Genomic DNA, 14793 nt, shown 5'->3' with positions numbered 1-14793 from the left:
AGCGCCTTATAATCGTTTTTTTTTTCATTACACTCTTGCATGGATTTTCTCATTGATATTCATTGATTAGCAACAACGTAACAATGTTGTCAAAAGAATTCAGAGACTTTTTGTACTTTAAAAATGGTGAAGTGACTAAAAAAGGCACACATTTTCATGTATGTTGATTTTTGAATTGTGAGTATGGCTCTCAAGGATTAACATTTTAAAAATATGAATTGTTTATGGCTCTTTCCATCAAAAAGGTTCCCGACCCCTGCGTTAAGGGATGAATTTTACCCCTCATAAACCCCAAACAAAATTTTTAAAAAATAAAATAAAATAGCAACAACCCTTCAACTCTGCCATTGCCAGTTCCAAGTTATGATAGAAAAACAGAAGGGGTGACGGAAGGGGTTTGATCTCACAAAAATGTTTTTTTAATTCTCTAAAAGGCACGGTCTCCAACTCAAATAAAAAAAAAAAAGAAGAATATTATATTGAAGAAGCACTAAGTGAAAGTGTTACCTAAATCTGGCGCTTGGGAAAAGGTGAAGTCATCACCAATAACAGTTATTTCATAAATGCCAGTAATTCTGAGAAGATTTGGATGAAAATGTTTAAATATACACCATGGTATTTATTCGAAAATACACGTTTGGCCTAATGGAGGCGCCAGAGAGTCAACACAAGTGTACCACAAGGATAAGACGTTTGTCAATTGGAGAACAGGAGAGTTAACTGATTAAACGCTATACATTTATATAATATTTTGTATAGGTATTGGAGGTGATATTATTAATTGTATATGAATTTAGTTTAATAGGAAACCAACGTTTTGGGCCGCAAACTGAGAATCGACTATTTTAATGATTCATGATTGTAGTTTATACATTTAGAAAATTTGTATGAAACTGTATGTTATTTTTTTTCAATTCGTGTTACGTTCGTTCGTGTTATTTTTTTTCTTGTATGACGCAACATTTACGGCACCTTAATAAAATTGAACGGAAATTCGTGTGTTGTAGACATATTTTCTGTTCATGACCACAAGGGGCAGCATTAGCTTGTATGAGAAACAACGAGGAAGAAATGCATCTCACGCGGATTGTTTTCCAAACGTCCATTGTGAAAATTCACCTTTAAACCTGCTCCGCAGCTATGATGCACGTTCTCTGAATAGCATATGGACATAATTTTCGAGAAAAATACGTTTTTAAATAATGTAAGTATCCCTATACATTTTGGCTAACATCAACCGCCATTTTCTAGTTTGGTCGATAGTATAAAATCTTACCAGTCAAATTTAGTTTACATAAAACGCTCGCACGTTGCTTGTATTTCTTTTATCAGTTGAACAATTCTCCATCGTTGAAACCTAATGTAACTACTTCAGACCTGATTTCACTGTTCATAAATTTTAAGGTAATAAGAAGGTTAGAATATTAGTGTTTTGATGAAGTTATTTTTAACACTTGCGACAATGGAAGGTTCAAAATAATTGTATTTTCAACAAGCTGCTCTTCTAAATGGCTTTAAAAAGTGTCTTTCTTAACCCATTGCCCGCCATTAAAAACGCTAGACGTCCATTTCATTTAAACTGGCAGTTTAGGTAAAAAAATTCCGCCGTCAATGGCATCCAATGAGTTAACATAGACACTATTTTGCTGGAAAAATTTGGGAGCCACCAAATGATTCCTGTATTAACCCTTTGAGCCCTGAGCTTATTTTAGCAGTTGTTTTTAAATAATCCACCGGGCCATTTATTATACAAATATTTACTATAAAAATATGCCCCTGTCAGGCCTTCTGCCTCAAATGTCCTCTACCACAATTGTTTTTAAATTTGATGTTCACGTTGGGTGGTCCGGCGGGTGAGTGTTTAGCGAGTCGGTCTCATAGTTCTGGAGTCCTGGGTTCATATCCAGGTCAGTCTACCTGTGAGGAGTTTGCATGTTCTCCCTGGGTGTGCGTGGGTTTTCTCTGAGTACCCTGGTTTCCTCCCACATTCCAAAAACATGCATGGTAGGCTGGTTGGACACTCTAAATTGCCCCTAGGTGCGATTGTGAATGGATATCTGTCTCCTCGTGCCCCGCGATTAACTGGCCACCAATTCAGGGTGTCCCCGCTTCGTGCCTCAAGTCAGCTGGGATAGGCTCCAGCACCCCTTGTGACCCTTGTGAGGATAAAGTGGTTCAGAAAATGAATGATTGGATGAAATGTTCGCATCAGATATATTTGGTAAAGTTGCCATGTTGAGTGTTCTGGAATAATTTGACAACCTTTCCCCATTTTGTAGGATGATCACTTTATGGACAGAAATGCAATATACACCCTTTATTACCTCTGACAAGGATATTTTCTACCATAAATTTAAAACCTCCAGTTTTCCCTGGTGTATCTGGGACACCCCAAAAAATAAATTTGATTAATTTTGACGAATATTGACTTTCGCACAGTTTCTTGCTTTGTTTTGCTTGACGTGTTTTATTCTGGAATAAGAATGAGTAGATATGTGGTGACAATATGTCACGTGATCATTACGATATGCATTATCTGTCGGACGATTTCAGTGAGTCAGTTTTCAGTAAAGATTAAAAAATGAACACTTTCAAGAATATATGCAGGCTCCTTCATTCTTTTGATGTTTTGCTACACCTATTAACGATGCGTCTTTTGCTTAAATGTTACAAATTCTGAAAGGAAAAAGAAGTCTTATCATTTGCTTGCAATGCCTTATTATGTCAGTAACCAACTAAATTACTAATATGTACTCTTGTGTGTTTATAGTGATTATGGAGGACAATAGGATAGAAATAACCCAAGATGAACTCACGATTTGGATTTCAGAGACCGTGAAGAATATGATTGTGATTCCTCCTGAAATACTGGAGCAATGCAACATTTTGCAGGAGCTAATGGAAAAGTGGAAGACACAAGGTGACCAACTGCTTAAACTCAGAAAGTGAGTGTCTGGTGAATTCGGTACCTCCACTTACAAATGCTTCAACATATGAATTTTTCAGGTTACGAAACACTTTGATCTGCACGTTATTGTTTCATGATACGATAATTTGTCCAATTTAGGAAACAACAAACTACCGTATTTTCACGACTATATGGCGCATCGTATTTTTAGCCCCAGTGTCAATAACGATTGCTATTTCTGTATTTTAAACACACAAAGGACGCACCGTTTTTTTAGACGCATATATTACATATGAATATCTAACCGCAATAGCGCTGGCCACCGGAAGCAGCCCCAGATTGCTTTTCCGGTTTCCGGTGCGCAGTGACTGCTGGGATATATAGTTCTTGCACGCTACACCCACACGCTAAAAACACGTTTTTAAAAAGGCAACGGAAGCAAAAATGAGTTCGGTTGTACTTTATTTATCCATTTTACAACTTAATCACGTCATCATCACCCACAAATCCATCAAAGTCCTCATTTTCTGTGTCCGAATTGAACAATTGTCCAAATTAGTCATCGAAAACGCTGAGTTTTATACGTTCGTCCAGGCGGCCACAATCCATTCGCAAATAGTAGCTAGCTCGTAGCTAGCGTAACTTTTCCGACGGTGCTTACCATGCTTCGTCATGCTGTGTTGATGTCGATGTATACATGCCACAATCCATTCGCAAATAGTAGCTAGCTGGTAGCTAGCGTAACTTTTCCAACGGTGCTTTCCATGCTTCGTCATGCTGTGTTGATGTCGATGTATACAGGCCACAAACCATTCGCAAATAGTAGCTAGCTGGCAGCTAGCGTAACTTTTCCAACGGTGCTTTCCATGCTTCTTCAATCTGTATTGATGTCGATGTATTCAGGCCACAATCCATTGGGTGAGTGAGTGACGTTAGAGAGAGCGAGGGCAAGAGAGAGAGAGAGTGAGATTTGCGCTAGACCAACCACTTTAGTGATTTCATGTTTGAACTTAGATGTTTTCAATTTGTTTTTGTTTGGTTCGGTGTTGTGCCATTATTTTACTGGCTAATAAATAGTTTCCTTATATTTGTGAGCTTTTTGACTTGCATACATATATTTCAAAAGTCTACAAAATTGTTATACTTTTATTATTTTGAAAGGTTTTCGAATGGCTAGAATTAAAAAAAATGGGGAACCACTTATGCAAATTCAATGTAAACTATGCCTCTACTTAAGAAAATCCAAGTTACAAAAAAAACTTGCGTCAATTAATTTCGTAAGTAGAAGTACCACTGTATAGACGACAAGTCGCTTCCAAAACCTGAAAAACATGCACATTTAAGTAAAAAAAATACCTTGTAGAAAAAGTGCCATGAAGCATGCATGCATGCACAATGCATTCTTTGTTACAGGTTAGGTGTTTTGTGATAGAAGACAATATATAAGCCGTTCAAGAAAAACATGGGGGCAGTGAATACAATTTAGTTGAAAGTCCCTTGACAACATAAAATCATGTAGCTTTGCTTTGATAGTCATTTTATCGCAGTGCTAACAAACAATGCAATGCACTGTAGACAATGGTATAATTCTGTCCTTGTATGTACATGTAGAATGCTCTTTTCTTCTATTTTTTCACCATTTGCTCTTTTTTCCCCTTTCTCCCCTTTGCACTTCCGTTTCCCAAAGCTCTGTGGCAGCATATGAGGCCATTGTGAAGAAACAATACACTTTACTGGGTTGGGAATACAGAGACATAGATGATGATGAGGATCTCATTGAAATAAGTGATGGTAAATTGGTTCATTGATTCATCCAAATCCTACGGTCCATTAAGTGAGCTGCTTCAGTTGCGACCATTCCAATAGATTTCATCTCTGTTATTCATGTACTTTTTTTTTTGCTTTGCAGGAACACCCACTTACTCGCCACCCAATTCTGATTTAGATTTTTGTAATAGTCCGTCAACAAGTGGCGTTCATATTGCAACAGATGATTCCAATAGCACTGACGGCCAAGTAATTTCAAAACAAGAGTCAAATGTGGCCTTGAACAATCTTTCTGTCAACAAAATTCAGATTTTGTCTCCAAAATGTTTTGAGAATCCTAGTGGCAACATGGAAGAAGTTAAAAAAAGGGGCAGCAAAAAACGTCCAAAAATTCGTTATGCTGAACAACCTAAAGCAAGTGACGACAGTGACAGTGATTTTTACCCGAGCAACAGTGACAGCGATTCGGATTATATCCCGGAGCCATCATCACCTAAAAAACGCCGTGTGAGTAAAAAATGTTGGAGCGAGATTCAAGTAACAAATAAATCAAACCCACCAGCAAATGCAATGACAAATGTTGCGAAAAAATCAGAAGACAAAACCAACCCAAAACCAAATGAAGCTCTGGGAAGCACTAAAAATGTGGATACACATTCATCCTCAGGGCCAATCAATCCAGTAAAAACTGAGACTGTTGGCAAGACAAAGGAAACAGCACCAACGCATACAGGTAAAGGTGGAAATTTAACGCACGATCCACAACGCCAGCCTGACTTTCAACGTATACTTACCGTATTTTCTCGCATATAAGCCGCATTTGTAACTCAAAAAATGATGACTGAATCAAGGGTACATCTTATATGCTCACAAGACTTACAGTGTTGCTTTACTCTTTTTCACCAATATATTTTGGCAAATTAACATTTACTATTTGTGGTTATTTTCAGTTTTGCGGTAAGAAAACAACCATTACTGCATGAATGACTAACTTCCTTATGATAGTAACCCTAATAATGTGCTTTTGATTCATACAGTATCTCAGAAATACCATGTGCGAGGATTTTTCTCAAGATTTTCCCCTTCAAAGTAACACATTTGTACTCTGTATTAAAACCAAGAAAATGGAGGTGAAAATTGGGAATCAAAGGCCGGCTTATACGCGAGAAATTGTAAAATTCAACGACTTTAAGGGTGCAGATGATACGCGGGGGCAGCTTATTCGCGAGAAAATATGGTATATCCCACTGATAAAATTTGATTTTCATTGTTATACCAGGCTGTGTGGTACCAGCCGATGCTGTACCGAGACCACGTTTAAAAAAATCCCTTTCAATATTATATTACTGCATATTTACTTCTGTGTAAATTGCTACCATGGCTTGGTCTGACACTGCTTAACTCACTGATCATATTAACTGCTAACCCTCCCACTTCAAATGGATTGGATGTCTACTTTGTCAGGTATTCTGTGTTTTGGGCTACCTTTTAAAATACATATTGTTGATATTGGACTGGAATTGAAATCCAATTGTAACCACAAAATACCGGGCTTACTTGCCATTTATCCTCTTCATGGCAAAGTTCTCAAATCTGATTTGTCATTAAAAATTCAAACTTAACTTCTGCCATCAAGCAAAACTGCAAGTTGCAAGAAAAAAAAAGACGAGGGAAAATATTGAAATTCGAGTGAAAAGTAAAACTTGGTGCTTACAATGTTTACAATTCCCTTCTTTTACATTTTCGCACCTTTGACTTTTGCTCCCAAGGCCAAATTTTCTCGCTAGTGCCACCTGTCTTTTTGTATGTGCCTGTTTTGTTCTCTTGCGCTCCCAGTTTTTGCGTTTATGATTTTCGATGTTTGTATATTTTTTGTGGTGCTAAAAAAATCATCTGCTTGTCGTTTCACAGGCTAACCTTTGTGAAGTGTGATTATAATCATAAATGTAGTACAGTCAGTCATACATCTACATACGAAATTAATTGGTTAAAGAACTTTTTTTATAAGTGGAAAAATTTGTAAGTAGAGCAGTACTTTATATGTAAATATTCTAATTCCCTCGACTCCCCACAAAACTACCAACTAAACCCTTAAAAAATCATAAAAGTGTCCCAATTTTGTAGGAAAAGTGTGAAGACACACAAAAATGAGCGAAAATGACTTTAAAATGAATAAACATGAAAAATCTATTCGTGTTGAAGTGCATGTGCACAAGTGTCAGGAAGCTAACGTTAGGCAAAAATAAGTTTAAGCAGACAACGGCGGTCAAAGAAACATGGAGGGTTGTTGTGAGACAGCCAATGAGAGCCCAGTAGAGTGTAGGGAAATTGTCAAGCAAGAAGCAGTGCATCCGCGAACTTTTCTAAATAAAATAACGTATATAGGAAATATATTGAAGTTTTTGTAACTGGGGTCTATTTTTGTATCTTGAGGCACTCATTTGCATCTCAAAAGTTTTCATAAGCTGAAAATTTCGTACCTAGAGCGATTCGTAAGTAGAGGTATGACTGTAGTTAGTAAGGTATTGAATACGATAAGTCGATTTTTTTTTAGGTAAACAAAGGTAAACCCGTAATGGCTTTGGGGGGCTGTGGAAACCTACTTGACCCTTGAGGTCGCACTTTCCATAAAGCCCACCCACACATAAAGTTTGTGTCAAAAATCAAACGCGAAAATGTGGACCACATTTAAAAAGAGGCAATGAGAGAGAGAAATCTCACAAGCAAAAAGACAAGTGACGGGTTAGCTTAAAATCATTTTTTAGTTGCAACATGCAAAGTTTTTTTTTTTGACATAAATCTGATTCCATAGAAAGTCAGGTTGGCTTGTCAGGCTACCATTCTTATACAGTTGTGTTCAAAATTATTTATTAATGTTTTTTGTCCCTTGCACTTAAAGAACCATCTACAGTGTGCATAATATCATCATGCTCCCAGTCACCAGTGCTGTCATCAAAGGAGCCCTCTGAAGTGTTTCATGCTGAGATTTTAGTCAATACGAAGGTCTTGGCCAAGAGGGAGGAAATGTCTTGGGAGTTTGGGAGGGTGAAGCAAATTCTCGAAAAGGGTAAGGCTAATTTCCTTCTGATTTTAGACGTGGCACGGTATAACCGATCAATCTCCTTAACAATCACGGCAGGTCAAGCTAATGATCAATGTTTATTTTTTCTAACAGATGGCGTACTGAAATATGCAGTCCTGTTTAAAGATGACACTGAATACTTCGTCCCCGCGCACCACCTTGCCTTCAGGAAAACCCCCAAGTTGCAAAACATGTATGTCGGTGCTCGAGTGGTGGTCGCCCAAAAGACAGAGAACTTATTCCAGCCCGCCATTTTGGCAGAACTCCCGACCAGAAAGAACCATCAGAGGTATATTACATAGTGTGCTTGTCCTATTATCTTTGGGATCCCTTAGAATGACTTCACTCTACATGTTTATAGGTTTCTGGTCTTTATTGATGATCAGACGTCACTGTATGTTGGTTTACCTTGTCTTCACCTGGTGTGCAAACCTTGTAAGTTTGGATCTTCTTTTTTTTTTTTGCAATTATTTTACTAAACAGAAATCTGAAAATAGTGGGTAATTTTGCATTTCCAACCAATGTTCCCTCTAATTTTTTGTTTGTCTGGGCAGAAAAATGTAATGATTAATATCTATGAATGGGCGGCCCGGTGGATGAGTGGTTTGCGCGTCGGCCTCGGAGCTAAAAAAAAAAAGGGATTTTATTTTGTGCGCTCCGTATGATTTACTGTGCGCATAGAAGATGAGAGTAGTGCGCAATTGCGCACCTGCGCAGCTTAGAGGGAACATTGTTTCCAACCCTAAAGCATCACAAAGAAATCTAGATTCAAAGCTCTTCCGTTTGTCATCATCTTCCGTTCGCAGTGGAAAATCCGATGGAAGATATTGCGAATGCTTCGCATAGGAAATTTGTGGAGGAATATCTAAAGGTCTGGCCTTGCCCTCCCATCGCCCACTGCAAGTTTGGACAGTGTCTTAATGTGGAGCTTGACGGAGTTCAGCAGAAGTGTATGGTCCAGATGCTTGACGGTAACCTGATACAGGTCCTCTTCGTGGTAAGTAAAATGTGATTCTTTTACGTTCAATGTCAGTGAATCTGGTAGCCTTCCTAGTTGAAATGGATTTGATGTTAATAACTGCCAATGGCAGTGAATGACCTCAAAACATAATCTAAAGGTATGGCGATATTACAAGATATATTTATACAACTGAAACAGAGGTTGCAGAACAATTTTACAATGTTACATTGATTTTAGCATCTCAGGGTTTGACTGCTGAGCTACTTGGAGAGCCAGTTTGAGTACAGACGCTCCCCTACTTACGAACATTCAACTTACGAACAACGGTACATACGAACATGTCTGCAAATTGTGTTTAAGTCCAAAAATGTTCGCAAGTCCAATTTTGTATTTCACGCCTTTTTCGGAGTAGTACTTCTTTCCGCCGCTAATACCGACGCCTGGCGCTGTGAGAGCTCAGCTCACCCAGCATCTACCTTCTTCTTCGTTGCAATGCGGAAGTGCGTGAATGTATCTCCAGTGTGCAAAGAACCTTTTTCATTTGTATCATTAAATATCTCATGCATCCAATATTGAATATGGTTGGTAAAAAGCTAAAGGCTTCTATTGAGGGAGTTGCAAGGAAGAGGCAAGCCATTTCTTCTGAAACGAGTGGCAATAATAACGAAGCTTGATGCGCGTGAGAGTGGTAAGCGTTTCACGGGCATTGAATCGTTCGACCGTCAGTACCATTTATAAACAGAAAGATCGAGCAGCAGGACCCAAATATTGAACGTTGCACAAAGTTTGCAAATCCATTGAATGATGCCATACAGTGCTACCGCATCATTTATGATGAAAAAAAGAAGAAAACTGTGCAATCGTCATTAGGTCGCTTCTTTTGGCCAGTTTCTAATACATAAATCTCTCTCTCTCTCTCTCTCTCTCTCTCTCTCTCTCCAGTACTGTACATATTCTCTCCATTTTATTAAATGTTTTTTTTTCAGTACAAACCAATGCGTGTTACTTATACAAGCCTTAAACATACAAATGCACTTATATAAACCTTCAATATACTTATATCGGCCTTAAACATAAATTATAATACAAAATATAGCACTGAATCAACTTACAAACGAATTCAACTTATGAACTAGCTCGGAACCAATTGCGTTCGTAAGTAGGGGAGCGTCTGTATATGTTTTGACGAAAGTTTGGCGACACTCTTTTTCCTTGTCGACGATAATGTCAAATATTTATTCATCTTATTAGACGTGCTTCATAACTGAGCAAAGAATACCCCGAGATTTGGTACAAACGTAAAGCTGGCATGCAAAATGACTTGAATGGCTGGACATCGTAAGGCTTTTTCTTTTAAAAAAAGTGGTCTATGTAAAGTAAAGCTTTTATTTGTTTAAAAAATAAATACTATGAATATATAGTCAGGCTTTTTTCTTTAAAAATGACCATGTATATTAAGGGTTTTTATTAAAAAATGACCATGTATAGTAAGGCTTTTTTATTTAAAAAAAAACGACCATGTACAGTAAAGCGTATTTCTTAAAAGACGACATAGTATAGTAAGGCTTTTTTTCTTAAAAAATGACATAGTATTGTAAGGCTTTTTTCTTTAAAAAAACGACATAGTATTGTCAGGCTTTTTTTTGTAAAAAACGACATAGTATAGTAAGGCTTTTTTCTTAAAAAACAACATAGTATAGGCTTTTTTCTTTAAAGACGACATAGTATAGTAAGGCTTATTTTCTTTAAAAACGACACAGTATAGTAAGGCTTTTTTGTCTTTAAAAACGACATAGTATAGTAAGGCTTTTTATTTACAAAAAAGACCATGTATAGTAAGGCTTTTTTCTTAAAAAATGACCATGTATAGTAAGGCTTTTTTGTTTAAAAAAGACCATGTATAGTAAGGCTTTTTTTCTTAAAAAACGACATAGTATAGTAAGGCTTTTTTTCCTAAAAAAACGACATAGTATAGTATGGCTTTTTTCCCCTAAAAAAACGACATAGTATAGCATGGCTTTTTTTCTTGAAAAACGACATAGTAGAGGAAGGCTTTTTCCCTGAAAACCGACATAGTATAGTATGGCTTTTTTCCTTTAAAAAACGACATAGTATAGTAAGGCTTTTTTTCCTAAAAAACGACATAGTATAGCATGGCTTTTTTTCTTGAAAAACGACATAGTAGAGGAAGCCTTTTTTTCTTAAAAAACGATATTGTATAGTAAGGCTTCTTTTCTTAAAAAAAACGACATAGTATTGTAAGGCTTTTTTTCGTAAAAAACGACATAGTATAGTAAGGCTTTTTTTCTTAAAAACAACATAGTATAGGCTTTTTTCTTTAAAGACGACATAGTATAGTAAGGCTTATTTTCTTTAAAAACGACACAGTATAGTAAGGCTTTTTTGTCTTTAAAAACGACATAAAGGCTTTTTTGTCTTTAAAAACGACTTAAAGTGGTCTATGTAAAGTAAAGCTTTTATTTGTTTAAAAAATAAATACTATGTATATATAGTCAGGCTTTTTTCTTTAAAAATGACCATGTATATTAAGGGTTTTTATTAAAAAATGAACATGTATAGTAAGGCTTTTTTATTTAAAAAAAACGACCATGTACAGTAAAGCGTTTTTCTTAAAAGACGACATAGTATAGTAAGGCTTTTTTTCTTAAAAAATGACATAGTATTGTAAGGCTTTTTTCTTTAAAAAAACGACATAGTATTGTAAGGCTTTTTTTCGTAAAAAACGACATAGTATAGTAAGGCTTTTTTCTTAAAAAACAACATAGTATTGTAAGGCTTTTTTTCGTAAAAAACGACATAGTATAGTAAGGCTTATTTTCTTTAAAAACCACACAGTATAGTAAGGCTTTTTTGTCTTTAAAAACGACATAGTATAGTAAGGCTTTTTATTTACAAAAAAGACCATGTATAGTAAGGCTTTTTTCTTAAAAAATGACCATGTATAGTAAGGCTTTTTTGTTTAAAAAAGACCATGTATAGTAAGGCTTTTTTTCTTAAAAAACGACATAGTATAGTAAGGCTTTTTTTCCCTAAAAAAACGACATAGTATAGAATGGCTTTTCCCCCCTAAAAAAACGACATAGTATAGCATGGCTTTTTTTCTTGAAAAACGACATAGTAGAGGAAGGCTTTTTCCCTAAAAAACGACATAGTATAGTATGGCTTTTCCCCCTAAAAAACGACATAGTATAGTATGGCTTTTTTCCTTTAAAAAACGACATAGTATAGTATGGCTTTTTTCCTTTAAAAAACGACATAGTATAGTAAGGCTTTTTTCCTTAAAAAACGACATAGTATAGTATGGCTTTCCCCCCCTAAAAACGACATAGTATAGCATGGCTTTTTTTCTTGAAAAACGACAGTCGAGGAAGGCTTTTTCCCTAAAAAACGACATAGTATAGTATGGCTTTTTTCCTTTAAAAAACGACATAGTATAGTAAGGCTTTTTTTCCTAAAAAACGACATAGTATAGCATGGCTTTTTTTCTTGAAAAACGACATAGTAGAGGAAGCCTTTTTTTCTTAAAAAACAATATTGTATAGTAAGGCTTCTTTTCTTAAAAAATGACAGCAAGTAAGGCTAAGAGAGTCGGAGAATAAATCTGACTTCTGATTCTTCACCTTCTAGTTGTTGCTGTGGTCCACTGGCAAAATCATTGGGTCAGAACATGAGGCGGGAATCAGGAGTGAGTTCAATTCCACTCGTTGCAATTCTCAAATTGTTTATTGAGGTAATGAAAAGGATAAATACAACTTCCAACTTTACAGTGGTGCAGTGGCAAAGACAATAGGTCAGAACTTCAGGTGGACTCAAGTTCAAATCAGAAGTGAGTTTGATTCCACTCTTTGCAATTCTCAAATTGTTTATTGAGGTAATTAAAAGGATAAATATAACTTCCAATCACATCATTTCAGAAGACACTGTGGTCCAGTGGCAAGAACAATGGGTTGAAATTGAAGTTGGACACAAGTTCAAATCTGGAGTGAGTTCAAGTCCACTCTTTGCAAATCTCAAATTGTTTATTGAGGTGATGAAAATGATAAATATAACTTCCAATCATCTCATTTCAGAAGTCACTGTGGTCCAGTGGCAAAGACAATGGGTCAGACAGACCTCAAGTTAGTGGATTTGACTGCCATGTGGGAGATGGGGTTCGAATCCCGCTCTCGTTTGACTAATCACTACACTAGTAGTTCAGTAAATGGGTAATCCTTTTTTCATTCAAATAAAGACTTAGTCAATTTTTTCAGCAAAACAATATTTCCGGTCAGCCTTCGGCTGACCGGAAGACAGTTGGGAGGGGGGGTTCCTGGTGGTGTTCGACAGTCGGCCTTCGGCCGACTGCCGACACCATACAGTCGTTGACTGGCGACACCGGGACGTGAACCCTCGACACCCACGTCGCAGGCAGGTGACTTACCCACTACACCACGAGACGGCCCACCTATACATGATTGGAAGTTATATTTATCCTTTTCATTACCTAAATAAACAATTTGAGAATTGCAAAGAGTGGAATTGAACTCATTCCTGATTTGAACTTGAGTCCACCTGAAGTTCTGACCCATTGTCTTTGCCACTGGACCACAGTGACTTCTGAAATGATGTGATTGGAAGTTATATCTATCCTTTTCATTACCTCAATAAACAATTTGAGAATTGCAAAGAGTGGAATTGAACTCATTCCTGATTTGAACTTGAGTCCACCTGAAGTTCTGACCCATTGTCTTTGCCACTGGACCACAGTGACTTCTGAAATGATGTGATTGGAAGTTATATCTATCCTTTTCATTACCTCAATAAACAATTTGAGAATTGCAAAGAGTGGAATTGAACTCACTCCTGATTTGAACTTGAGTCCACCAGAAGTTCTGACCGTTTGTCTTTGCAACTGGACCACAGTGACTTCTGAAATGAAGTGATTGGAAGTTATATTTATCCTTTTCATTACCTCAATAAACAATTTGTGAATTGCAAAGAGTGGAATTGAACTCACTCCTGATTCCCACCTCAAGTTCTGAACCAATATTTTTGCCACTGGACCACAGCAATAACTAGGAGAAGAATCAGAAGTCAGATTTATTCTCCGACTTTCTTAGCCTTACTATACTATGTCGATTTTTTAAAGAAAAAAGCCTTACTATATACAGACGCTCCACTACTTACGAACATTCAACTTACGAACAACGGTACATACGAACATGTCTGCAAATTGCGTTTAAGTCCAAAAATGTTCGCAAGTCCAATTTTGTATTTCGCGCCTTTTTCGGAGTAGTACTTCTTTCCGCCGCTAATACCGACGCCTGGCGCTGTGAGAGCTCAGCTCACCCAGCATCTACCTTCTTCTTCGTTGCAGTGCGGAAGTGCGTGAATGTATCTCCAGTGTGCAAAGAACCTTTTTCATTTGTATCATTAAATATCTCATGCATCCAATATTGAATATGCTTGGTAAAAAGCTAAAGGCTTCTATTGAGGGAGTTGCAAGGAAGAGGCAAGCCATTTCATTTGAAACGAGTGGCAATAATAACGAAGCTTGATGCGCGTGAGAGTGGTGAGCGTTTCACGGGGATTGAATCGTTCGACCGTCAGTACCATTTATAAACAGAAAGATCGAGCAGCAGGACCCAAATATTGAACGTTGCACAAAGTTTGCAAATCAATTGAATGATGCCATACAGTGCTACCGCATCATTTATGATGAAAAAAAGAAGGAAACTGTGCAATCGTCATTAGGTCGCTTCTTTTGGCCAGTTTCTAATACATAAATCTCTCTCTCTCTCTACAGTACTGTACATATTCTCTCCATTTTATTAAAAAAAAATTTTTCAGTACAAACCAATGCGTGTTACTTATACAAGCCTTAAACATACAAATGCACTTATATAAACCTTCAATATACTTATATCGGCCTTAAACATAAATTATAATACAAAATATAGCACTGAATCAACTTACAAACAAATTCAACTTATGAACAATCGCTCGGAACCAATTGCGTTCGTAAGTAGGGGAGCGTCTGTATCTCCATCTAGTGGTAAACATGAGAAGTGTAAC

The 14793-nt window shown here is 36.9% G+C and overlaps 1 protein-coding gene and 1 long non-coding RNA gene across 3 annotated transcripts in view; both read left to right on the top strand.

Moving 5' to 3' along the window:
* Positions 1 to 1035: 1035 nt before the first annotated feature.
* Positions 1036 to 14793, top strand: part of setdb1a (SET domain bifurcated histone lysine methyltransferase 1a) — a 17875-nt gene continuing 4117 nt past the window's right edge. The window contains exons 1-8 of one of the 2 annotated variants that reach the window (XM_077590215.1): positions 1036 to 1204; positions 2771 to 2920; positions 4596 to 4699; positions 4818 to 5408; positions 7575 to 7742; positions 7851 to 8046; positions 8119 to 8192; positions 8564 to 8754. In XM_077590215.1, the coding sequence (XP_077446341.1) occupies positions 2877 to 2920; positions 4596 to 4699; positions 4818 to 5408; positions 7575 to 7742; positions 7851 to 8046; positions 8119 to 8192; positions 8564 to 8754 (1368 nt within the window). In that variant the 5' untranslated portion in view covers positions 1036 to 1204; positions 2771 to 2876. Of the gene's footprint in view, positions 1205 to 2770; positions 2946 to 4595; positions 4700 to 4817; positions 5409 to 7574; positions 7743 to 7850; positions 8047 to 8118; positions 8193 to 8563; positions 8755 to 14793 lie in introns of both variants that reach the window. The other variant, XM_077590214.1, reaches the window with a different exon arrangement.
* LOC144067253 (uncharacterized) lies at positions 8817 to 12519 on the top strand. Its single transcript, XR_013297874.1, has 3 exons — positions 8817 to 9406; positions 12367 to 12424; positions 12507 to 12519. It is a non-coding gene; the product is annotated as an uncharacterized LOC144067253 (long non-coding RNA).

This window comes from Stigmatopora argus, chromosome 21 (genome assembly GCF_051989625.1).
Source record: "Stigmatopora argus isolate UIUO_Sarg chromosome 21, RoL_Sarg_1.0, whole genome shotgun sequence".
NCBI classification, from domain to species: domain Eukaryota; kingdom Metazoa; phylum Chordata; class Actinopteri; order Syngnathiformes; family Syngnathidae; genus Stigmatopora; species Stigmatopora argus.
The sequence above is the reverse complement of the archived record's forward strand: the minus strand, read 5'-3'. Positions and strand labels throughout refer to the sequence as shown.